At 33.3% G+C, this 27,533-nt stretch overlaps 1 protein-coding gene and 1 non-coding gene across 2 annotated transcripts; one reads left to right on the top strand and one right to left on the bottom strand.

The window, feature by feature from the left end:
* Nucleotides 1-8,257: 8,257 nt before the first annotated feature.
* On the top strand, nt 8,258-8,707 carry LOC18442752 (auxin-responsive protein SAUR71). Its single transcript, XR_016058583.1, has one exon. It is a non-coding gene; the product is annotated as an auxin-responsive protein SAUR71 (transcript).
* Nucleotides 8,708-13,161: 4,454 nt separating this feature from the next.
* LOC18442751 (putative L-type lectin-domain containing receptor kinase S.5) lies at nt 13,162-16,479 on the bottom strand. The gene is made up of 2 exons (XM_011628185.3): nt 15,087-16,479; nt 13,162-13,994 (listed from the first exon to the last, which is right to left on the bottom strand). The coding sequence occupies exons 1-2, from the start codon at nt 16,387-16,389 to the stop codon at nt 13,237-13,239; spliced, it is 2,061 nt and encodes a 686-aa protein (XP_011626487.2). The 5' UTR covers nt 16,390-16,479; the 3' UTR covers nt 13,162-13,236.
* Nucleotides 16,480-27,533: the final 11,054 nt, after the last annotated feature.

Below are 27,533 nucleotides of genomic sequence, written 5' to 3'. Positions count from 1 at the left end.
TGAGAGAGAGAAAGAGAGCAAGGGAAATAACAATAAAAGCATAGACTGGAGTTAGAATACAAAGGAACGAAAATGCATATTCTTTGTGAAGACCGTTTGGGGAAAAATTATTATTTTTGGACAATAATACTATCACTTTATTAATTTGCAAAAGATAAAATTATAGATTTACAAATAAGGTTGAGAAAGTAAAGTCATTGAAATAACCATTTCCCCAAGCCAACTCCCTTTTTTTTGGCAAAGCATTTGCCATCTCATTGGCTTCTCTAAACAAAGTGTTGAAATAAAACATTCAGCTGAGAAGTGACATCCACAATCTCTATCCATTTCTCTTGCAGCATCCACAAGATCTAGTCACTCTATTGCACCAATTTATGATATTAAGTGAATCACCCTCCACAATACAAGGCACCTTCCTGAATCTTTGTAAAAGAATGAGAAGGCCTTGAAGCATTGCTTCCACACTCCACTATTACGAACCTTTAGAAATACCAAACCCGTCTTTAGCGATCGACAACCAACTCCAAAGATTATGAATAATTGTTTTTTTAGTCACATTCTCACGCACCATTTTTCCTTCAAAAATTCAAAGATTTCTCTCCTTCCATAACTCCGACAACCAACTCCAAATATTATGAAGAATTATTCTTCTAGTCACAATCTCACACACCATTTTTCCTTCACAAATTCAAAGATTTCTCTCCTTCCATAACTCCCACGATACCGATGCCTTGACAATTTGCCAAATTTCCCTACCTGTAGATGTTAATTGTCCACATTCCCATTGATTCAACGTGTCAATGTGAGAGTTTGGGAATACCATAGAAAAACCCAACACCTGTAGCACCCAACTCCAAATGTTATAAGCAAAAGAGTAATGTAGAGAAAGGTGATCTCCGCATTCTTCCGCTGCCCTACATATAAAGCACATAACTATCCCTCCTCATCACATTATCAATTGTTAGAATCTTTCCTTAAAATAAAATCCATAAGAAAACTTTGATCTTTAAAAGAGCAACGAATATGCAGATCTAACACTGAAAATTCCATCACTTTCAGCTTCCCAGACAAGATCATCATCTCCCAATTGAGAGAAATGACATCCATGAAGAATCAATGTATTTTTGTAATCACAATATCCGGAATCCTATTTCGTGTCTACTGAATTCTCCAAACTCCTGTCTCGTCATCTTCATCAAACATTTCCAAAACTACAGCTTCTTGACTTGATGAAGACGCAAAGACCTATGGAAACCATAATTTGAGAGGATACCTAACCATTTTTTATACCAGAATGAAATCGAATTCCCTTTTCTAAGAACCCATCTTGGGCCATTTAGTACTAACAATCTACTACCAGCAATCCCTTTCCATAAAGGTGATTGATTTGCTACTCTTTTTCCCCTTGAAAGCCATTGAGTTGTGAATCTGCTCCATATTTCAATGCCAACACTTCTCTCCACATTTGATCCCCACAATGCAACCACCAATTTGCTAGAAGGACCCGATTTACCAATTTCACTCTTTGAATTCTCAAACCGTCATCCTTTTTAGGAGTGCAAACTCTCTCCTAATTGACTAAATGATATTTTTGTCCCTCTCCATAGGATCCCCATAGAAAATTTCGCATCAATTGTTCCAAGTGCTTGCATACTGAACTAGGCGTCACTAAAAAAGACATTAGCTATATCGGCAAATTGGATAATGATGCTTGAATTAGCGTCACTCTTCCTCCTAATGATAAGTGTTTGGTTTTTCATAAATCCAATTTTACATGAGCTTTTTGCATAATGGGATCTCATAGTGACTTAGGTAACTTACACCCAAATATTTTTCTATAGTGAACTCGTTCATTACATCTTGAGAACACCCAACACCTCTCAAATACGTTTTAAAAAAGTTAATCTTTAATCTCAACACCATCTCATAACATTCTAGCATTCTTTTAATCCCTCAAACTTCTTCTAACTTTGCCATCACAAAAGAATAAAGTATCAAGAGTATATTGTAAATGCAATATTACTTTAAACCCAACAAAAACATCATCTAGGTTGTACATTTGAAATCATCAGACTGAAAGCTTCTGCCACCATGGTAAATAAAAATGGTGATAAGGGATCCCCTTGTCGTAGTCCTCTCGTAGACTTGAAAAAGCCTTTCAGACTCCCATTAACAAGAATTGAGAAATGTGCACTAGAGAGACACCTAAATCCACGATCTCCATTTCTCTCTAAATCCAATGCACAATACATTTAATTCCACCCTATCATAGGCCTTCTCCATGTCTAATTTCATAACAATTCTAGACTCCCTACACATCTTTCTCAATGAATACATTCTTGCGCAATCAAAAACACCATCAGAAATAATGCGGTCGTTGATAAATGCAGCTTGAGGCCTCGATATTACAACCTTGAGAACTTTTTTCAACCTTTCCACTAGAATTTTTGTAATTATCTTGTAAAGGCTAGACAAAAGACTAATAGGTCGTACATCTAAAATTCTAGAAATTGATGTATTTTTTAAAATTAGTGTCATATAAATCGCACTAATCCCTTTGTGAAGAATACCCCTTCTAAAGAATTCCATTACCATCATAAAAGATCCTCCTTCATTGTATCCCGAAACTTCAAAAAGAGAATAAGCAGAAATCCATACGGTCCTGGTGCCTTATCACTGGGCAAATAAAAAATAGCATCATTTAATTCCTTTTCCGTTACCATTTTTTCCAAGTCAAGTGCCATGTAACCAGATAGACATTTGAAGGGAACTCCCTAAAAACGAGCTTCGAAAAAAATCTCACTTGCAAAATTTTTTTGAAAGGGTTTAACAAATTCTATCTCCCAACATTCCGTATCATTTTCTCCTATCCCTTCAAAAACAATTGCTGAAATATTATTTTGTTCTCCTTAAGTTTGTAATTGCATGAAAAGACTCGGTATTCGCATCATTCTCTCTCAACCATTTAATTCTTGATCGTTGCTTCCAGTAAATTTCTTATAACACAAGATTCTTATTTAACTCAACCAACAAACTTATTTTTTCATATTCATCCTCTACATTGACATACCCACGATTTTGGATGGATGCTTCAATTAAGCCAAGATGAGGCATAATTTCATTAAGCTTGTTTTGAATAGAAAAATTATTGTCCTTCTTCTATTGCAACAATCTATGCATAATATTTAGCAATTTTTTATGCATCTGAAAACCAAACCATCCATAAACTATTGAATTGCTCCGAGTGCTTTTAACCATCTTCACAACTTCCTTCACTTTCAACCATGTTCTCTCCATACTAAAGGCTTAAGTCCACTTACGGAATTTTCGGTTTGCAAAAGTAATGGTACGTGATCTGAAGATAACTTTGCTAAAGCATTAACATGCACCAATGGATATTTCATAGATAAAAAACTTATCAATCTTACCCATAATCCAATTGCTAAAGCAATTATTAGCCCAAGTGAATATTGCCCCATTAATAAGAATATTAATCAATTCATTTCACATTATAAAATTGTTGAACAATCTCAAACTGGAATTAATAGAAATAGCAGTAGAAATTTCATCCGGCCAACTAACCATGTTAAAGTCGACGGCAGATTAAAAAAGATAGCTACAGAAGAAATAACTGCCAAAAATCATTCTGTCAAAGCATACAAATTAGGACCATAAACATTGAAAAGAACCCACCTATAACCCACACATGGACCATCAAAAACCAAAGCTATCAATCTTTCCCTAACGACCATATCCACACAAGACAGAACTGAAGAATCCCACAAAACCCATAAACCCCCAGAAGAACCTGCCTTATCTATCCCATTAAAACCCACAAACTCATCCTGTGGGTTTAGGAAGTTTAGTTTCTTGGAGCATTACAATTTCTGGCCTATGACACCTAACCAACATCAAAACCTCCATTTTCTTAGGAGCCTCCCCAAGCCCCCTTACGTTCTAATTAAGGATTTTCATATGGAACTGAAGATGATGTACCGTCAACCACCTGCCCATTCTCATAAGAAGTTATGCTTTCCTCATTGCTTTCAAAGTTGTGAATTTCTCTCTGACTATTCTCCATCAACTCCACCCCAACTGGAGCACGATTTGCTCGTTGCGACGCAATCGAAGACCAAACCCTTTTGCCCTTTGCCATTATCTATTTCAAGTCCCTTCTCATTCGTTGTACCATCTTGCATCTCAGCTATAACAACATCATTCTTTTTTTTCTTGAACATTTCTTTCATAATTTGTAAAAATTTTCCAAGAGGGACTTCAAATGAGGCCCCTATGTCACTGAACATTTCTGCATAAGCTTTGTTCCCCTTCTCAACAGTTCAGATATTCTCTAAATCATCACCCACATTTTCATGGTTAGAACCATCCCCCAAATCTGCAATCACTCTCGTAGACAGAAGTTGTGGAGGCTGGGCTCCTACCACTTCTCCATCCCAGCCTCCTTCAAGCTCCCCCACCAAAAGAAAGACACATCGATTCTTGTTGCCATTGATAATTGATAATATCACCTGGCATCCCCACATGATCAACCTCCCCCTCCTTGTTCCAAACTACCTTCTGCAAACCAAGCATCTCCGGTGTTGGCCTCAAGACTATCATTTTCATGCTTCTTCTTGTGAGCAACTTTACGAAACGGGAGCAAACTTCTCATCAGTCTGCAACAGAGGCCTGAACTCTGGTTTTTTTGATGAACTTAAAAGCAAAGAGTATCAATTCTTCAAACTCTTTTTGAGGTCCCTCCCACTCAACCAAATCGGCACTTTTAAGAGGAGGAACCCCTTCTTTATAACAGCCTCCCACCCTTTGCACAACCAATGAAATCCTGTTCACTCTCTTCATCTATCAAAACACCCTTACACTTGTCCTCATCAACCTCGATTTGGATCCTACTTTACCAAGTACCAACTCCTTTTTGTACTTTCCCAAGAAGTAAATCTCTTTCCTTATCACCGATTCAAAATCCCATCATTGACCTTTGTAATCTCTTTTGATTTATTTGCGGAGATATAAGGCTTACCTTTTTCTAATTTTGAAAGGCAATCTACTCATTCTAATCTAACCTGCATATAATCGTTGTGTTTATAAAATTTTCTAACAGGTCTCCAAGACATACGATATTTTTAAATGTCAACAAAACGACTCTTCCCTCCATCACCCACCAACTCCCTCTTGCCATGCCATGTGGCCAAGAAAGTTTGGAAGGTGTTCCCATCTGATCAGTCATGGCGTCGTTTGAGATCCGAGCCCTTGCAACACCAGTACTTTGAAAGTTCCTTTTGTTACTCTTACCTCTAACAACCTGCCAATCCTCTTTCCCACGATCATGTTGAATCTCTTTTTTACCATCCTTTACCCCTATTGATAATCGTTTAACCCCCCCAAGATTCAAATCTTAAAATGACATGTCAATCAAGAAATCATCTCCACCAATCCATAATCTTATTTTCCTTGGTAATGGGGACAAACTATTCCTGGTAACTTTTAATCTTACAAAAGAACTGTCAATACCTTTTAAGTGATTCCAATTAACACCAATGAAAGAACCACACTCAACACCCAACCTTTGAAAAACCCTCAAATTCCAAGCATGAAGCGGTACCCCCCAAAATTTAACACATTGAACGTATTTCGGAACATCGGAAACATGATCTGAAACATTCCATGGATTCATGGATAAAAGCTTACCTCGAATCCACCAATGTCTCCAAACAAGAGCATTATGTGCCTCTTTCGTCGATAGCAGATAGAAAACACACCGATTGTCTCCCATTTTCTTGACAACATGTTCATAGGACAAACCTCATGCTCTTTTTGCCCAATTGTTCAACTCAAAAAATCATTAGATAGGGGAGAAAAATATCCAACAAGCAAAGAATTAACATTTACCGTGAACATTCCCATTCCAAGATCCACAAAAGGGACATGACCTATCCCCTTCGCCTCATCATTCTGGGGAAAAACTGTTGGGGGAGCGTCATATATTGAATTGAAAATAAGGGGAGAAAATCAATGTCTTAATGTGGTGATGTTAGGGTAATATGAGGTTCTCATCCTTGGACTCCTTGTTTTGTTGTGTTAGGGCAGTCTGAGGTTGGCAGGTTTGGACCGCATTGAACATGTCTCTAGAAGGTGGTTCGAGGTTGGCATCCTCGGACTGCATTGAACATGACTCCACAATCCTACTTTGGGAAAAAAATAATAAAGTTAAAAATAAAAATAACAAATTGACCGATGATGGAATCCTCAAACCGATGGGCAATTTGAGAATAAATAAAAAATGATCTTTTGATTGACTCCTTGTGTAATTTTTGCCACAAAATGACCCATCTTGTATTTTATTTATGTCCATGTGTAAATTGCTAAAAATCAAAATCAATTTATATCATAGATAAGTGGCTACATTCCCAATGAACTACCAAAAAAATGAGGTTGTGGTTTGTATAAGACAGAGGATTTAAACAATTAAATAGGGTGCACCTTTAAATAGTGCCAAAATATGTTGTTTTACTATTAGAAATCTTTATGATTGAAATTTTATTTTTATTTCTAATAATAAAATTTAAAGTTAAAAAATAATGTAGATTGAGTAGATCTGTAAACACTTGAAAATATTGAAAATTGACTCTCTAGACACTATATTATAAGATGCACTATTTTCTATACTTGAAAACATTTTTTTTGCTCATATCCATACATCTTGAGGTTGAAATGATCGAAATGAGGATTTTTTCAGCATCGAAACAACCTGTTTTAATAAATTCTTGGCGTGCGCTTTAATGTGATTGTTTAGAGCCTAGCACTTAAATAAACTTTTTTCCAAAAAAAAGAAAAAAGTCCATTGACTTGGTAAAATGATAAAAAATGGCATTGGATATTAAATTAGGGAAATTTACATATGGATTGGGTTTTAGACTCGTTATAAAGAAATGGCCCGAAAACAGGTCGTTCTTACTTGGAAAGACGGATTTGCAATTTTTTTTTATTTTTTTCAAATCTGCCCCTATACTCTTGTTTAGTGAACTAAATGGTCCATTGTTAGAACCATCAAATCGCATTCAATTGATATTTTTTTAGATGAACTAAGCAGTTCGATGTTAAAACCATCGGACCACATACTAAGCAGTTCTTGTTAAGTTGAACCACATAATTCCCTAGACATTGGGCTCAATTCAAGCCCCAGAGGGGATCTTGACAAGGACTTCCCTTTTCAACTTGACATGGCAGCCTCCCATTGCACATTGTGAGCTTGGCCCCATTGTTTTGCTCATCAATTTGGGATTGACCAAGATGTATACATGTCATGATCTAGCTGAATAGCCCTCACTTTTGCCACTATCGAAAGAGTTAGCTAACACAATGGGAGTCAAGGGGCTTACTACTGCTTGCTTCACATAAAAAAAATTCAACAGAATTCGGTCCGATGATTCAAATATTAGACCGCTTGATTTACTTTAATAAAATCAATAGAATGCGGTCTGATAGTTCTAACATCGGATCGTTTAGTTCACCTAAAAAAATTAACATAATGCAGTCTGATCATTCTAACATCAAATCGCTTAATTTACGTAAATAAAATCACGAACTGCACGCAAACATGGTAAAAACCATAGAGTGTAGGGGTTTTTAAGCAGTCCATCGGGGGTAAATTTGAAAAAAAAATTGAAAAATTTAAAGATCTGACTTTTGAAGTAACAACAACCTATTTTAGAGACATTTGGCTACAATGAGACTAAAACCCGATCCGTACATAAATTTCCCATTAAATTAAGACTCTTAATTATGAATAATGAGTTGGGACAGGGAATTGATTCAAGGAAAAAATGAGATACGCCTTAAGGAGGCCTTGTTTTGGTAAGTAACCAAACCTAACCTCTTGAGTAGGCTGACGAGCAAAAAAAGGACAACTGGGTCCCCAACAATAACAACAGGAGTTGGACATGCAACAATAACAACCCTAAATCACACCCTACCTGTTCCCATCCAAAAAAGCCAAAATCCAACACGCCCTTCCTAAATTTAACGTAACAAACGATAAGGGAATTTTAGCAAGCATCAGAGCCGTCCGATTTTATTCACGTGGCCCGTATATCCGTGAATTTTCTGTACCGAAAAACCGTACTCCCTCTCTCCTCTGCTTCTATTTAATCACAGATCCCAATTTTCATTCCCACAATTCGAACATTTTGAGTTTTCTTTCTATCAAAGCCCAGGATCGGACGGTGATTCCCTCTCGACGACCATGAAGGAACTGATCCGACGGTTATCGCGTCTCAACTCTCCTCAATCCCTTTGCCGATCAGATTCCGGCGACCGCTCGCCGTTGATGGAAGGCTCAAAGGTTTGCTGTCCTGAAATTCAACTGTTAAAAGACCACCGGAAAAATGCAAAGAACAGGCAGAAAATTTGCTGGAAAAAAGAGCCAAAAAGTAGCCGGAAAGTTATGGAAATGTGCGTGCCGGTGCTCGTGGGAGAGGAAATGGAGAGCTTCGCGGTGAGCGCCAACGTTTTCAACCATCCGGTATTTTCCGAGTTATTGAAAAGATCGGCTCAAGTGTACGGGTACGACCATGTGGGGGTGCTCAGGATCCCATGCAACGTTGGAGTTTTCAGGCAAATCATGGAGGTGTTGGAGGAATCGGGCGGCTCAGATGATGTGATCTTTAGATTGGGTGAGCTCCATTTACTCTGAGTTTCTCTCTTCTCTGGTTTATTCACTTTTTTCTTTTTTTTCTTCGGTGGTTCATAATCTGTAGATATTAGAAGAGAGGGGAGTCATGGTTTTTTATTTTTTTATTTTACAGGAAAGGAGACGGCTTCCTCTTTTTCCATCATGTACGGGACTCAAAATGATGTATACAATTAAAGAATTTTAATTGATCAATTAATCTTTCCTGTCAGTTTCAGTTTCTTATGATGTGTATTTTTAGTTGTATGTTTAATTTTACTAAAATTGTTTTTTATTTTTTTTCGCATTTTTGGTTTTGGGTGGTTTTGATGCTTTTTTTGGCGGCATTAACGTAGCACAAGGTTTCGGATAAATGAAAGAAATTTGAGGCTGGCAATGGCCCAGGTGGCCTATCAGTAAAAAAGTAGGGCTTGGGCCATTAGGCCAGGCTAGGGGTATTAGGCTAGTTCAGCCCGGGCACATTTTTTTTTTTTTAAATCATTTATTATCTTTTTTTTTTATAACATACAATTTTGAGGTGAAATTTGTTCAGAATTATCAAAAATCTATTTTTATATCTAATTATAAAATTTTAAACTCCTAAATGACTAAAATCAATTAGATCTATAAACATATGGAAGTCCTGAAAATGGACCGTCTGAAAAATGTGTCGTAAGATGCACTATTTTGGGATTCAATCTTTTTTTCTTTTATTTTTTCATATTCATACATCTCAATGTCGAGATGATCTATTAGAGGATATTTCAACATTAAAACAACATCTTCCTATGGATTTTTTAGGTACATATGTAATTCTACATTTTAAGATTGCAACCTCATATAAATTTTTTCCAAATATAAATTTTTAATGGAAATAACAACATTTATTAACTATAGTGGAGAATGATATTATCTACATGATGTGTGACATCGAAATCATTAATAGTTTTTTATCGTAAATAGAATGACCCTAACTTTTTATATAAATATCTATTTTACCTCTCCTCATTATGAAAAATACCCTAAAAAATGTTTGTTTTAAAGAAAAGAAGGGTAATGAACATAAAAAATGTTGAGCACGTTGAGGCGTTGATTGGTTCACGTGTGTTTTTTCTCATGTTTGGTAAACACACTTAGAAACCCTGTGTAATCAATTTCTCAAGGTACTTTTTCGATCATCCTCAATTGAAAAAAAAGAAAATAAAAAAAATAGAAGAGATCTCTCACTCTCTATATGCCTAAAAATATTGGCATTCCAAGATTGTACTAGGACTATCCAATTTTGAAGCGAAAGATCTAGATTTTTAATAACTCAGAATCTAAACTTTTTATTTGAAAATAATCATCTAGTTATGATTAGATGATTTCAAAACTTCAAATTAAAAAAAATCCTAAGCGTATTGCCCAAGGGAGTAAATGTATAGTTTACTCCTGAGGGCATAGTACGCCAAAATATAAAGTACTGTTTTTAAAGGATGTAAGACGAAATATAAAGAACCATTTCTCTAAAATTTCTCTCAATATTTGGACTTATGTATAGAATATGAAATATAAAGAACTATTTTTAAAGGATGAGGTTTCTTTAAGGCCTAGGATTTATGAAAACAAAATAAAGCCTCATCTCAAATCTTCGTCCGAAAAGCACTTTCGGCAAAGGAAATCCCATGATGGCTCTAAAATGAATTTCCAACAACAACAATAAAATTTGGAACTAAAAAAATTATACCGATCTTACAGATCTATAAATACTTAATTTTACAGAGAAATAGATAATCAAGATAATTTGTTACAATATACACTATTTTTATAACTTGATATCCTAATTTATTTTCACAAACATAATGTTCAAGTCGAGATGATCGATGCAAAGTTTTTCCAATACTTGAAGTGCAACTTTGGATGAATTATTGAAACCCTATCAAACCATTTTATATTTTTAAAATTCTAAAAATAGAGTAAGATTTCCAATGAATTTTCAAAACATCAACAATAGTTGTACTTCAAAAATCAGAAAAGGTTATTTTGATACTGGAAAATACTCTAATTGATTATGTCAACATTGAGATATTTGGATATAAATACACACAAAAATTTTGAGTCTAAAAAATAGCGTATTTTGTAACACTTTATCTGGACCGTTCATTTTGAAGATTTTCATTTATTTATAGATCTAGTTGATTTGAACTATTTTGGAGTTTAAAATTTTATAATTAGAGATGAAAATAAATTCTCAAACAATCCTAAAAAAAAATTACACCAAAATTACATCTGATGATAAAGTTTGGAAATGCATCCTATTTTGATTAATAAGGTGGCAACCTTATGCATACCACGCACAAATTAATTCCCATAAGGTCAAAGTACAATACACTGGACTAGACAATGAACCATTGAGTGGCATTGGGAAACCAATGTCCTGATGTGATGGAGAAGATGGTAACCACTATATACTAGGACCCAAATCATAAAGATGATCAAAGGAATTACGGACCGCTTGACATAGGGAATTTACAGCTTGGCTTTGGTTCAATACCTAGTTTTTTCTTTTTCAGTAAAAAAAAATATTTAGGTAATTGTAGACTTGGATTTATATTTTTTTTTTTCTTTTTTCTTTTTTTTTTAAAATTTGAATGGTTGCGTCACTTTTAAAAAAATTACAGATACCCCTTCACCATAATTTTAGCCATACTGCCCCCTAACACAAAAATGTGCCGGACCCTTTTCATCTTTAAAATACGCCGGTCTAGCACAAGAATGTTCCTGGTCAGCTTTTAACAAAACATGTGCCGAGCTAGCGTCGTATATTAAAATTCTACGGGTCTCACAGAAAATACATCGGACCGGCTTATATTAAAAAAAATTTGTAGAACAAAAAAAACAATGGGAATATAATTTTTTGTAGCGCAAAGATGAGGGTTTAAAGTTAAAAAATGTGCGGAACATGGTACAAGGGTGTGTGGAATAATGTTTTTTTGGAAAACTCTATGTTGTAAAAGCAATTTTGATATTTTGAGGGGATATTAGGATAGTGATTATATTTTTGAGAGGTATAGAGATTTTTTATTTTATTTTATTTTTCCTACCCGTGGTTACTTGTTAGGTTGAAGATCTTACATCGCCTAGTTGTCCTAAAAATAATCCTAGATTGGGTTTGGCGCAAGTAAATGAATAATATGTTCTCCACCACACTAAAACCTTATTTATTCTAAATTTTAATTTTAATTTTTAACTCATTTTATTAATCAAATTTCCAAAATTTTATTTTTTAAATGATTCTAAAAATAATATTGTTGTGGTTAGAATAATAATAATATCTATTTTTCATAATTTAATACAACTATTGGGAAATGATATTTTACTTAAATGGACCCGGTTTCTATGTGGCCAAGCCCGCATATGAAATGCGGGCTTTTTAATAAATCTATTTTTGAGATTGATTTTAAGACTTAATTTTTTAAGGACATGTAATCTCTAACCTAGAGATCATGAATGTGAAAAAGTAAATAAATTTTAAAAACTAGAAATAATAATTCTAGTAAGAAAATATTTGGACCATTAGTTTTCATTGTTTTAGATGAAATACCTACTTGCATCCATCTTTAAGATGGATGCTTTACACTTTGCGGACCGCATATGTAGAAATGCGGTCCAGCCCGCATGAAACAATTTTCCTACTTAAATTGGGATATGTTTTATTATTAAATTCAAATTTATTATAGATAAGGTAATCATTTTAAGAAAATCCATACATTATTATCACAATAATAACTTTTGTTAGAAACTCGAAAAAAATTCAATTTTTTTTACAAATACGACCTAGGCTGGGGTTGGGTATGGGTCTAGAAATAAAATATATATACATCTTTTATAATTTTATAATGCATAAGTTCTATATATTTAAAAAATGAAAAAAGTTTATATAAGGTTGAAACTTTAAAATGTAGAACTACAGATGCACCTCAAAAATCCATCAAAAAATATTATTTTAATGTTGAAAAACCCTCTAATTGAGCATCTCGACATCGAGATGTATGATTACGAAAGAAAACATGATTTGAGGCCCCAAAAATAGTACGTCTTACAAACATATAATTAAGATTGCAACCTCATGGAAACCACACCCTTAAAAAATTGTGTTATGTATTTTATAATGCATAGTCACTACATATTATATGTGCCTTATACATCTGTAAACTGGGTGGCTCAGGGTTGACGCCAACCCCGAATGGACCTGACCTTGTAGGGGTCCAAGTTGGACCCAGCCATGTGCCAGCTCGGTTAGGATCAAGTTCAAGTGGACCCAAACCCAACTTGTTGGGTTCACTATTTGAATCCAAATCCAGTAAAATGTGGGGTGATCGGGTCAATCCGTTGGATCCGAGGGTCAACTCGACCGATTTCCCATACCTACTTGCAGCTAGTTCCTATGCCTTGTGGTCTCTTTTTTAGTGGAAATAATCATCCTGCCACAAGAGGTAAAACAAATTCCATACTCCATTCCAAGTAAAGTACTTACATCATTAATTTAAAGCACCTGGACTTTGACTTCGAAGTTAAGTTCTTACTTTTGTGCTGTGGTGCTCTCTGCTGATTTGATGAGTGGTCGAGAGGGAACCATTGGTGCTGGTTGCAGTCGATGAACCGGCATCCAATTCAAGTAGTGGCCTAAATGGTGGGACATAAGGAGGCGGCACCGACCGAGCAATAACCTGAGCTATAGTCTCAGTCCTAGGTCTCTCTGTGGGCTTAGTATGGGAGCATGCAAGACCTAGATGTAGTAACCGTCGAGCATCATCTTGGTCATATTTTCCGTGCAGTCGATGATCGACTACTTCTAGGACACGTCCTTCTCTATACAAGGCCCAAACATGGTCCACGAGTGTGGTGTGACAGGGGCGACGACCGCACACCACCTCAAGGATTACAGCTCCAAAGCCAAAGACATCAGACTCACGTGTGGCCTTACCAGTACTAAAGCACTCAGGTGCTATGTACCCTAGAGTGTCAGGAACACCATTTGCCTCCACATATGAGGTTTTCTCTTGGTCAAGTATGCGAGCGAGACCGAAGTCACCGAGACGTGCATTGAAGTCGGAATCGAGCATGATGTTGCTTGCCTTGAGGTCACGGTGCAATACCTTGTGGTCATACTCATCATGGAGGTAGTGCAATGCCGAGGCAACATTGCTAAGGATTTTGTACCTTTGATCCCAGCTTAGGCAGGAGCCATGCCCATGTAAATGTTTGTCTAGGCTTCCGTTGGGCATGCAATCATAAACCAAGAGAAGCATTCCTTTTCTGTGACCCCATCCTGAAAGTAAAAAGACTCTTTTCATTAGTAGGTAGGATTCATGATTCAAATGTCTCCAAATTTGGTCGAAATTTTAAATTTTCACCTGAAGCCACATAATATCTGATGTTTGACGACCAATTTTCCCATTATTATTGTTCTTGTTGTTCTTAATATTATTATTTTTCAAATGAAAGCAGAGAAAGAAAATTTGGGGATTCGAACATTGCGTATTTTGTTGTAGCCCTCAAAGCCCTAACCACTCTGCCCAAGGGCTTCGAATCTCAGCGATTCAGTTGGGATATGCCGTAATCGTCTTGCCTCTCTAACTGAACCTTTTAGGGGCTCATTGAATACTATAATTCAATATAATGTTCTGAAAGGTATTGGTGGATTCTCTTTGAAATCAGTCTATTCCGATGGATCTTAATCGGCTCCTTGTTCGAACCACATAAACCAGTAACTAGTTATTGGCGACGTATAAGATCTGAATTTGAGTGAACCAGTAAATGAACCTCGGGTTCGAATCTTCATAGACCCTGAGTTGTCCATGCTCGACCCATCTAAGAGATACATATGCATGGAGGAATGCAATCAATTAGGCTTTGATCCCAAGAGTGAAACATATGTTTTGTGCAAGGGAAGATAACGGATCAAACCCGTTTAAGTTTGTTCCAAAACCAAACAAAGAAGACTTGCCCTGTTTGTGATCCAGTCATCTCACGAAATGGTAAAGAAAAAAGAAATTTAAGAGTAAGTATAAGTCAAGTGTCAAATCGGCCAAGGGCCATGCCAGGGTAACAGGTTCAACTAGACGGTTCAACCGGCCTAATTAGATAAGTCTTGTTAAAAAATACAAAAAAATCGAAAAAACTATGAAAGTATATTTAAAAGATGATTAAACAAAGTACATTCAAATTAATGAAAAACTAGATTTTTAAAAATCTGATTTGTGCCCTTAGGTATTTTTGAAATTTTAAAAAAAAATATAAAAAAATGTAAAAATAAATATTAATGGCCAAAACACTTTCACGACAAATTGATGAAAAACATTACATTTTATAAACTGTTCCGATTTGCGGACACTGGAGACAGAGCAACGAGAGTTATTACCTTGTAATTTGACGAGGTTCTTGTGGCGCAGGCGATTGATAACTGAGAGCTCGGCCAAGAAGTCGTTTCTCCCTTGCGTGGCCTCTCTCGAAAACTTCTTCACCGCCATTACCATCTCTTGCTCTCCCTCTCTCTTCAAAACCCCTCTGTAAACACTCCCAAACCCACCCTGCCCAAGCTTCAACTCCTCCGCAAAACCACCCGTCGCTTCCTTCAATTCCCCAAACCCAAACTCCCTTGGCATTCCTGGAAGCCTCTTCAACGTGCTCTTAAAACTTCTCTCTTCAATTTTCACAAATCTCTTCCTCCTCCTGTGAATAAAAATCCCCAATAATCCAATGAATATCAGAACAAAAAAACATGAAATTCCAATAACCATCCCCCTCTTAATCCAAGAAGCCCCTTCAGGCAATTCATCGACAGATATCTCCCACTTTAGCACGCAGTTGAGCTCTGCGCTCTCTCCAGTCGAAGCCGAGAACCCAAAATATGAAGTTTCGCTGATATATTTCGATACGTCTATGTCGTAGGAAAGCACTGGAGTCTCAGGCTTCACTCCCTTTGCTTCCTTCTCTACAAAAACTTTTATTGATCGATTTGAGCCGTCATACTCAACCCAAGCTATGAAACTCGCACCATTTTCCTCTGTCAAATTCAGACCGAGAGGCGTAAGTGAGGCAGTCTTGATCGAAATAACACTGTTCACAACGACCCCAACGTGATTGTCGTCAGGATCAAAGCTTTGTTTAGCAGTGTCGAACTCTATCGCAATAAACTGGTTAACAGGATTCGTGTCAAGTGTGGAATTGGTGAGACCGAGCCACTGCCCATCGCTATTTGTTGGGATTTCGAAATCAAGGGCAATCATGAAAGCCAGGCCTTCGCTCTCTGGTCGACCCAAGCGAAAGGTGTTGAAAACAAAGGTGGAGTTGAAGGAAGCTACAGTTTTCGAAGAGGCAGAGGAACTCTTATTCTTCCATAGCCTGAAGGGCTTCTTGAGCATGACTCTTCCCGACTGGTACGGCTCACCGAGGCTATTTCCAAAGTTATCAGGCGTTACAAGAAGAACTCCTTGGTTGATCGTTGCGTTGTGCAGGAAGGCGAATTCCGAGATCACAGAGTAGTTGAAGGAGTCGAAGCTTTGAGACCATATGGAGTATGGATTTGCTGCCAAAGTTGGAAGAAGAAGAAGAAGAAAAGAGGAGGAAAGGATGATGGGTTTTCTCTCTCGGGAAGCCATGAATGATGCAGAGGTTGCCCTGCAACTAATGAATGAGAAATATTTATGTTTCCAAATCTTCATTTTTCTTCATTGATATCTCTCCCTATAGTTTATTCAAGTCATACTTTATGGTGGTCATATATTAATGGAAGTATCACTTACCTTTACATATATAAATTATTAGTTATTTCAGTATTTAGCTCAGCTCATCTTGGACGAACACCTAGCAGTTTCATATAGAAAACTTCTGTTTAGGTATGAATGTCATTCATGCTTTATAATTGTATCGTTACATTTGACCTTTCCTTGGCATGATAGTGTATTTTTTAAATTAAATTCAGATGTTAGGCATACATCATCATTCATCTTAAGCACAGTTTTCTTTGATTAGTGACTAAGCAACCAGTTAAGAAAAAAATATAGACTAAGAATAACATGCACCCTTTGGCCATGCGAAATTCATGGATAGGGCAAAAGGCCATGGGTTAAATACCTATGGAAGGAGCACTCAAATATATGGTAGTCCATGATAATAGAGGCCTGTCACAAAATTATTTAGGGAAACTTTGAAACAATCTTATTTTATTTCAAAATTTAAAAATAGTTTGGTATGTTTTATATTTGATACTCGCATATGCTCTCTACAACAGGTAAGAATGGGGTTTTATATATGGGTATTTTAGATCCCTTTACCATTCACCCAACAATTCTCAATATTGTTATGTTGTTTCTAATAATCTCAGCAATTCTCAGTATTATTAATGTTGTTTCTAATCATCTTCAGGAAAATACCTATCTTGAATGTGGAATGAGTGCTAATTCAAACCAACAAAATTTATACAAATAAAAGAAAAGCAAGAATTATACCAAAAATAGTCATTGAAGTGATTTCAAAAGGATGGGGAGATTAAATAATTGCATGAATAAAAAAAATAAGAATTATACTAGAATAGTCACACAAAAAGGAATTATCCCTATATCTCTTGGTCAATACAAGATGAAAAACTCTCGACGGATGCACAACTATCAATTGGTAATTACCATAACTAAAATACATAATGATTATATAAATAATACCAATGCTTAAGACATGGAATATTTATTTGCCTTTAGGGTAGTAATCCCAGAGCCATTCTTGTGCATAAATCAAAGCCTCCACAGTAGCTAGATGCACAGAACTACGATACCAATCTAGTACTAGGCCATCTGTGCTAAAGTCCAACTCTGAAGGGACGGTGGACAGAGGAATTGCCAGAATATCTTGAGCCAATTTAGACAAAATAGGATACATAGATGCATTATGTTTCTACCAACTTAAGATGTCAAAGGCTCTATATTCATCTCGAGGAAACAAATCATCATCTAAATAATGATCCAAATCTGACTTTTTCGAACAAGAAACTGAAGTTTAGTTGAGGAATTGGTAGAAGTTTAAATAGAACCCCTTTTTACCTCTATCAACCAAAGCGCTTGAACTCTCAATACTAAATTCTTTTTCTATATTAAAAGTAGAAACAGTCTAAATGAAGCCTCTTATTACCTCTATCAACAAAATTTACGACATACCGAACAAACTTTTATTTTTTTAAACCCCTAACAGGTGCTATAGCTGGTGCAGTTCTAAAAAGACCTGCTGTAAGTCCATGAATTCTAAGAAACAAACTTTGTCGATGCCCGTCTAAGAAACATACCTTTGGCGTTCAACTCATATGTTCTCTTCTGTATTTTCACCATGAACTCAAAAATGTGTTCTCATGGACTCAGATCCCAATTTAGTTCCACATTATCGGTCACCAAAAGCATTGTCATACCTGCTATACCATTGCAAAGCATTCTGCAATGGTTTTAATGAAACCATGAAAGGAGAAATCTATGAACTAGACGAGGTTCACTTTGTGAGGTGTCGTGTCTTGAGTAACTCACAAAAAGTTCCTGTGAAACAGAAAAGTGACTACATTTGTATTTAAAATGTCCTAAGAAAGTTACTCCCATGCGCTATATTGATCTGTAGTTTCTTTAATAAGTAGGTGGTTTGCCACAGGTAGATTACTTGCATTAAAATACTTTTAAACTATAGAAAGAGGATAATTTGTATTTGGGTTTGCTTTGCATAAGGGTGCAACCTTAAACAATTAAAGTAAGGCGCTCCTTCAAACTTTGTCATGAAATGCAATTTTGGTGTCAAAATTTCTTAAGATGACCCGAAAAATTATTTTCATCTCTAATCATAAAATTTTTAAACTCAAAAAATGGTTCAAATCAAGAAGATCTATAAACTCATGGAAAACTTCAAAATGGATGGCCCAGATAATATACTAATTTAAAAACTTAAAATCTTTTATTTTTTCCCATATCCGTACATCTCGATAATGAGACCAACAATTACATGTTTTCCAGTATTAAAAGAACCTTTTTTAATGGATTTTTTAAGTGCATCTTAATTCTACAATTTAAAGCGTCAACCTTTCATAAACTTTTTCCTTCATATTTCAACTATCCTGTTACAATTAAAAAGAAATAAATCGTACCGCTTGTTTATGTATAGAAAGGTCTTTTGTGCATGATCTTATTCATTATAAATTTGTAGAACTCTAAAAGGAAATTCACGAAAAAAGAATTTTATACCCTACTCTAAAGAGTATCTTCAATATAAAAACAACATCCTATTTTGGCGAAAACTCACCATTTTCTAGCTCAAAACCCTAGATCCGCTATTTATTTGATTTCTCCAAATTTTCTCACCCAAAATTCATGAAATTTGTGTAAAACAAAATACACATTTGAGCCCTCTAGCAAATATATATCACAATTTCTCCACTCAAAAACCTTGATCGAAGATCAAGAGTCAAAAGTGTTGAGTTTTTTCATTCTTAAAAAAAAAAACATTTTTGTTCTTGTCAGGCGGATTTGAAATACACCAGTTTTGGGATGGATTTGTCGTCAACTCTACCTGTTATGGGCAAATTTGAGATTGTTTTGGGATCCAAAAATTTTCTTCCTTACATTCTTTTATGGGGAAGCTTTCTATGCTTCTTTACATTCCATTCATCCATTTTTTTACAGCATGGAAGTTCTATTCTCTTTTTTAGCCAACCATCCATTTCAAATGGAGGGCTAAGATTGCCCCAATAACATTGTCACATCTCTACACTATTTTATTTTTAATTTTTTTTCTATTAATTATTTTGATACCAAATTTTGGACGTCCATTCCTCTATTAAACTCTAACCAGCGAAAAAATATAAAAAAAATATTTTCAATAAAATAAAATGAGCCAAATACTCCGAAAAGTTTAAAGGGATATTTTGATCATTATATTTTATCAAAAAATTATTTTAAATATTTTTTATAGGTGCGCTCCTATGAGAAGATGGCACGTACCAAATTTTATATTCATACAATTTGTATAAATAAAAAAAAATACTTTGAGACTTCGGATCTAAAATCAAACGGGTGGCTCTCTTGATCAAAATTGGATGGCTAGATGGTAGGGGAGGATAGAACTTCTATACTATAGGGGAAGCATAGAAACATTTCTTTTCTTTTATTTATTATATTGTTTTAAAAAATTTATTTTTTATTTTTTGTTTCGTATTGAGTTGATCAAGCTAACTCACCTAGTCGGCTCGAAACAAGTGGGTCACTGGTTCAACCCACTTGTCTGCATTTTTAAGCATTGGTTTTACTTGTAACTCTTACATCTCTTACACAGGCTGGACCATATTTCTAGATAAGCGGTCCAAAAAGTGTAAAACATCTATCTTAAAGATGGATGCAAGTACTTAAGATAGATGCAAGTAGGTGTTCCATCTAAAAACAATGGAAACTAACGGTCCAAATGTTTTCTTACTAGAATTATCATTTCTAGTATTTAGAATTTATTTATGTTTTCATATTCATCATCTCCATGTTAAAAATTACATGTCCTTAAAATTTAAGCCTTAAAATCAATCTCAAAAATAAATTAATTAAAAAGCCCGCATTTCTACATATGCAGGCTTGGCCGCATAGAAACCGGGCCCGTTTGATGATCAAGAAATTCAGAGAAAGAAGATGTATTTTACGATGATGTAGCTTTCCCCGTTTTGTTTTAGGGGAGAGCTAGAGGAAAGAGGTAAAAGTAACTTTCCTTCTGAAGTGTTTTGATGGGCTATGGCTTTCATTCAAATGTTGCTCAATTAACTATTATGCTTCCCCAATATAATATCATATACAAAAGCAAATGATAATAAATATAGGACAAGCTTTCTATGTTTTTTCTACAACATAAAACTTATATACTTCTTTTTATTCGACTATATATTTTAAATGGACGGTTAAGATTGCCCCAATCACAATGTCATATCTCTACACTATTTTATTTTTCTTTTTTTTTTCTATAAACTATTTTGACACCAAATTTTGTACGTCCAATTCTCTATTAAACTAGCACTAGTGAAAAATATAAAACAAATATTTCTAATAAAATAAAATAACCAAAATACCCTTGAAAGTTTTAAAGGGTATTTTGGTCATTATATCTTATCAAAAATTTATTTATAATATTTTTTATAAGTGCACCCAATTGAGCAGATAACATGTACCAATTTCATATTCATACAATTTGTATAAAAAAAAAACTAAAAATAATATACTTTGAGATGTCAGATCTAAGATCAAACAGTGAATGACTCTCTTGAATAAAATTAGACAGCTGGATGGCAAAGGAAACATAGATCTTCTATGTTGTTTTCCCTTAAAAAAGATAGCAATGCTACCCTAGAACCTACATACTTTGCGTAGACCCGAGTGGGTAAACACCATCGAAGATATTTCTCCTCTTACTTTGTTTCACACTCTTTTTTACCACCTTTTTTTTTCTTAGTGACAAATATTGTTTTTGTAATATCATCATTGAAAATTTTATCGTGATACTATCAGTTGCATATGTTTCACGAGGTATTTATTAAAAAGTTAATATATGAAAGTTATATTATATTCCTTGACTCCCTTTCATGGAATAAATGCAAACTCCTTATAGGCGTGTTTGATAACATGAAGTTAGGGGATGAAGAACGAACTTCCCCATTACTGTACAAGTTCTGTGTTTGATACACAAACTCATACAGCAAAGAAGTTCCTTGTAGAACTTTTTTATTCCCTTGTGCTTAAGAGAAAAAAGTTTTATCTAAAATGATGGAACTTAAAGAGGAACTTGGTTCCTCTAACCCCATTTTGCCTCCCACCTTATATTTATATTTATATTATATTTTCTATTATATTATATTATATTATATTATAAAATACAAGTAAATATTAATAAAATAAATATAAAATATATTGTATATTATATTAGGTTACATATAATATATTTATTTAAATTATTATTATACATTTGCATAATATATAATATATTTCATATATATGTATTAAATATAATATATTCATGTAATATAAGATATGTTTTATATTTTATTGTATAATATATAATACATTTTATTTCTATAATAAATATTTATAATATTATATAAAATAAAAATATATATTCATAGAATAAATATAAAATAAAATATACAATATATTATATTATGTAATATATATTATCTATAATAAATTTTTATATATATTAATATTATAATATATATATATATATAATTTATATTTAAAATATTAATATAAATTTTTATTATATATTATATAATAAAATAAATATAAAATACACTATATTACATATTATAGTATGTTATCGATATCATATATTTATATTTAAATTATTATCCTATAGTTGTTTTATACTATATATACATATATACGAAAATGTTTTTCTACAAATTAGAATAACCTAAAATTTGGGGTGTATGTACATCTTATTGAGGCACATCTAATAAAAATATAAAACAAATTATCTGTGAAAACCAAATTGACCAAAATATCGCCAAAATTTCAGGCTTATTTTGGTCAATTGTTTTTCATAAAAAATATTTTTTTGATATTTTTCGTATATTTTCCTATTTTGATGAACACATGAAACCAAATTTCAGGTCATTTCGATTTGTAGAAAAAAAATAAAAAATTAAACACTACCGGACAATCGTGACCGTGCGATAAACTTTGGACGGTGAAGAGGGTAGGCGAAATCACTGTTCATTTTCGCCTATAGGCATTACATAGTATTTTCCTATATATATAAATACTATGCAATGCCCTATAGGCAAAAATGATCTGTGATTTCGCCTACCCTCATCATCGTCCAAAGCTCATCGCACGGTCACGATTGTCCGGTAGTGTTTAATTTTTCAAATTTTTTTTTTTTACAAATCAGAATGACTTGAAATTTAGAGTGTATGTTCATAAAAAATAGGAGAATCTACAAAAAATATCAAAAAAATAGTTTACATGAAACAATTTGACCAAAATACTCCCAAAATTATGGGGGTATTTTGGTCAAATTGTTTCTATGAATTATTTTGTTTATATTTTTATTAGTTACACCTCACTAAGATGTACACATGCTCCATATTTTAGATCAGTCTGATTTGTAGAAAAAAATAAAAAATAAAACACTATCGGACAATCGCGACTGTGTAATGAACATTTGGACGGTGATTAGAGTAGGCGAAATCACTGTTCATTTTCGCCATTAGGCGTTGGAAAGATTTATATATATATATATATATATATATATATATATAAGGTGCACCTCCAAATTTGATCATCATATATGTAAAAAATTCTTAAGATTATCTTAAAATCCCTTTTCATATCTAATTATAAAATTTGAAACTCCAAAAAATGGATAAAATCAGGTAGAACTATAAACATATGAAAAACTTGAAAATGAACGGTCTAGATAATGTGTTGCAAGATGCATTATTTCTGGGATTCAAAATCTTTTTTATATATATCTCTATATCTCGATGTGGAGATGATCAATTAGCGGGTTTTTCAACATTAAAACAACTTCTTTTGATGGATTGTTTAGGTGCATCTGTAATTCTACATTTTAAGGTTGCAACCTTATATAAACTTTTTCCATATATATATATATATATAGAAGAAAAGTCTTCCCAACACTTATACGTGAAAATGAATAGTGATTTGGCCTACCATCATCACCGTCTCACGCGGTCACGATTGTCCGGTAGTGTTTTATTTTTCATTTATTTTTTACAAATAGTAATGACCTGGAATTTGGAGAGTAAGTACATCTCACTGAGGCACATCTAATAAAAATATAAAAAACATTATCCGTAAAACAAATTGACCAAAATACCCTCAAAAAGTTTTGGGGGTATTTTGGTTAATTGTTTTTATGTAAAATATTTGTTAATATATTTTTCAAAGATTTCCCTATTTTTTATAAATATACGTTCCAAATTTCAGGTCATCCTGATTTGTAAAAAAAAAGAAGAAATGAAACACTACTGGATAATCGTGACCGTGCGATAAACTTTAGATGGTGATGAAGGCAGGCGAAATCACTGTTCATTTTCGCCTGTAGGCATTGCGTAGTGTTTTCCACACACACACACACACACACACACACACACACACACACACACACATATATATATATATATATATATATATATATACGGAAAAAGTTGAGATTAGCCCACTAACTAGTTTATATGAACATATGAGCCCAACAGATCAAATTGAATCTGAACCGATCTAACGATCAAAAATATCTGGTAGTGTTTAAATTTTTTTTTTTTTACAAATCTAAATTACTTGAAATTTTAGGCTTGAGTTTATAAAAAATAGGTGAATTTTCAAAAAAATCAAAAAAAATATTTTACATGAAATAAATTGACCAAAATACCCACTAAAAGATTTGGGGGTATTTTGATCATTTTATTTTTTATGAATAATTTTTTTATATTTTCATTAGGTGCTCTATGATAAGAAGAACGCACACCTAAAATTTTAAGTGATTTAGATCTGTAGAAAGAAAAATAAAATTTAAGTACTATTGAACATCTGTAATCGTCAGATCAACTCAGATTCAATCTGGACCGTTGGGCTCATATGTTCATATGAGCTAGTGGGCTAACCCAGCTATTTCCATATATATATATATATATATATATATATATATATATATATATTAATATCAAAAAAATATTTTACATGAAATAAATTGACCAAAATACCCCCAAAAAGTTTTGGGGGGATTTTGATCATTTTGCTTTTTATGAATTTTTTTTTTTTTTTTATTAGGTGCCCCTTGATGAGAAGAATACACACCTAAAATTTTAAGTAATTTGGATTTGTAGAAAATAAAATAAAATTCAAGCACTATCGGATATCTTTGATCGTCAGATCGGCCCAGATTCAATCTGAGCCGTTGGGCTCATATAATCATATGAGCTAGTGGGCTAACCCTAGCTTTTTTCTACATATAATATATTTGTATATGTAAGAGATATTTACGATACCATATATATTATACATGGAAATAGTTTATATAGAGCCAAGGTTCTAAACAATTAAATTGGAGCCTACCTCAAAAATTTCACTAGAAGAGGTTGTTTTGATGCTCAAATATCATCAAATTGATAATCTCGACATCAAGATTCATGGACATGAGAAAAAAATACATTTCAAGTTTGGAAACAGTACATCTTAGAACACATTTTGGACCGTTAATTTTCAAGATTTTCATAGATATGCTCGAACTACACTATTTTTGAAGCTTTAAGTTGTATAACTAAAGATGAAAATATATTTTAAAGTTATCATAAAGATTTCTAATATAGAAACCACATTTCTCGATACAATTTGAAGGTGGGTTGTAATTTGATTGTTTAGAGCCTCGGCTCTATACAAACCACATCGATTATATATTGTTTTATGTCTAATATAAAAATAACATTTAAATAATATTATACATTTAAATATTATTATATATATATAATATTTAAATATTAATTAAATAAACATGACTTTATATTTCAATAGGTTATCAAACACATGTACCTAGAGCTTCTTTAATATTCTAGCAAGTTATCAAACATATACTCTCACAACTTCTTTAAATAACTTCTTTCTTCCGAGCAAAGAAGAACTTCCAATTTCCCGGGAACATTTACCTTCTAGCTATCAAACTGGCCATGTTTCATGAGAACTTTTTGTTTAGTTAAAGTTTTTGCTCAATTAACTATTATGCTGCCCAATCTAATATCATATGCAAAAGCATATGATATTAAATAAGATAGCAATGCTACCTTCCAGTTATCAAACATGCCCTGTTTCATGAGAACTTTATGTTTAGTTAAAGTTTTTGCTCAATTAACTATTATGCTGCCCTAATATAATATCATATGCAAAAGCATATGATATTAAATAAGATAGCAATGCCGCCCTAATGCCTACATACTTTGGGCAAACCTTAGATGGTAAACACCATTGAAAAGAGCACTATTCTCACTTTGTTTCGGTCTTTCTTTCTTTTACAACAACTCTTTTTCTTAGTGACGACTATTGTTTTTGTGATTTTCATGTTTAAAAAAAAAAAACTATTAAATTTTATTGGTATATTATCGGGTGGGTCTTTTTAAAGCTAATATACGAAAAGTTATGTTCCTATGAGAACTTTTTATTTAGTCAAGTTTTTGCTCAAATAACTATGGAAAAAGTTTATAGAAGGTTGCAACCTTAAAATGTAGAATCATATATATACCTCAAAACTCCATCGGAAAAGATTGTTTTAATGTTGAAAAACTCTTTAATTGACTATATCGACATCAAGATGTAGTATATGAAAAAAAAAAAGAGATTTTGAGTCTTTGAAATAACGCATCTTGCAACACATTTTCTAGACCATCCATTTTCAAGATTTTCATTTATTTATAGATCGACTTGATTTTAACCATTTTTAGAGTTAAAAATTTTATAAATAGATATAAAAATAGGTTTTCAGATAATCCTAAGATTTTTTTACACCAAAATCACACATTATGATAAAATTTAGAGGTGCGCCTAAATTGGATTGTTCAAGGTTACAACCTTTTAGAAACTACACCCATTAACTATTATGCTGTCCCAATGTAATACCATATGCAAAAGTGTACGATATTAAATAAGATAACAGCACTGGCCAAGGGCCTAAATACTTTGGGCAGACCCCAGTGGGTAAACACCATTGAAGAGTGCTGCTCTCCTCTCGCTTTGTTTCACTCTCTTTTACAACTTCTCTTTTATCGGAATATTATCGGGTGGGCCTTTTTCACCAAGTATTTATTGAAAAGTTAATATATGAAAGCCATATTATATTCCTTGACTCTCTATCATGGAATAAATATAAATTCTTTGTGAGAACTTTTTGTTTAGTTAAGTTTTTAAAATCTGACCCTATATTCCAATGAAAATTTAAAATCAAAACTCTTTAAAAAATAAAAATAAAAATTATTCAACGTATTTTTCTTTTTTCCTCTTTAGGTAGTTCAGTGGGAAAGAGGTCTGCTACCTATGGTAGGAATAGAACTCAAGATGCAACACTATAGCTTCCCGTTACCCCGTCCACCTAGCTTTGAGCCCGTTCCTAATATTCAAGGTGTTTCTTGAGCAAGAATGATTAGTTTTTGAAATTTTAATTTCCTCGTTGTATTTAAGGTTTTTAAAAAAGTTAGCCTTAAATTTCATAACTTCATTACTTTTTAGGTAACTATGTTAATGATTAGAAACGGATACTTTATTGAAAAATTGTAAAATAAGTCCATTTACCTATAGTACAAAGTAGTCAAAATTAATCTTGACCATTCAATTTGGAATTAGATGGTTGAATTTATTGCATTGATCAAGTTCAAATTGTAAATGAAAGTTTTTTGAACTTTGTGATACACTCAAGCTATCAGATTTTACATAAGATGATTATAAGTACTTGTGACATCCTGATATCAAAAGTAAATATATAAGATAAATAATCTCAGGGTATACAATCCCTATTTTATTTGAGTTTTTTTATAGATTATGTTAGGTATATATATATATATATATATGTGTGTGTGTGTGTGTGAACATTTACTAAAAGACGTGATTAGCATGCGGCAGAGCCTGCACATGTAGAAATGTGGGCTTGTCAATAAATATATATTTTAAATATAATGTGATCTTAATTTTTAGAGAATATATAATCTTTAATATAGAGATAATGAATATGAAAAAAAAATTGAAAACTAAAAATAATAATTATATTAAAAAAACATCTGGACCGTTAGTTATAATTGTTTTTAGATAGACCA

The sequence above is a fragment of the Amborella trichopoda genome, chromosome 6 (assembly GCF_054954075.1).
Source record: "Amborella trichopoda isolate Santa Cruz 75 chromosome 6, AtrichopodaSantaCruz75HAP2 v2.0, whole genome shotgun sequence".
NCBI classification, from domain to species: Eukaryota; Viridiplantae; Streptophyta; class Magnoliopsida; order Amborellales; family Amborellaceae; genus Amborella; species Amborella trichopoda.
This window is presented reverse-complemented; position numbering and strand designations above follow the sequence as displayed.

What these genes read in the sequence shown, in the direction of transcription:
- LOC18442751 (XM_011628185.3), bottom strand. Translation starts at nt 16,389, where the DNA reads ATGAAGATTTGGAAACATAAATATTTCTCATTCATTAGTTGCAGGGCA. An exon ending in GAACCTCGTCAAATTACAAG is followed by an intron (nt 13,995 to 15,086) that starts GTAATAACTCTC and finishes TTTTACTTTCAG; the next exon opens with GATGGGGTCACAGAAAAGGA.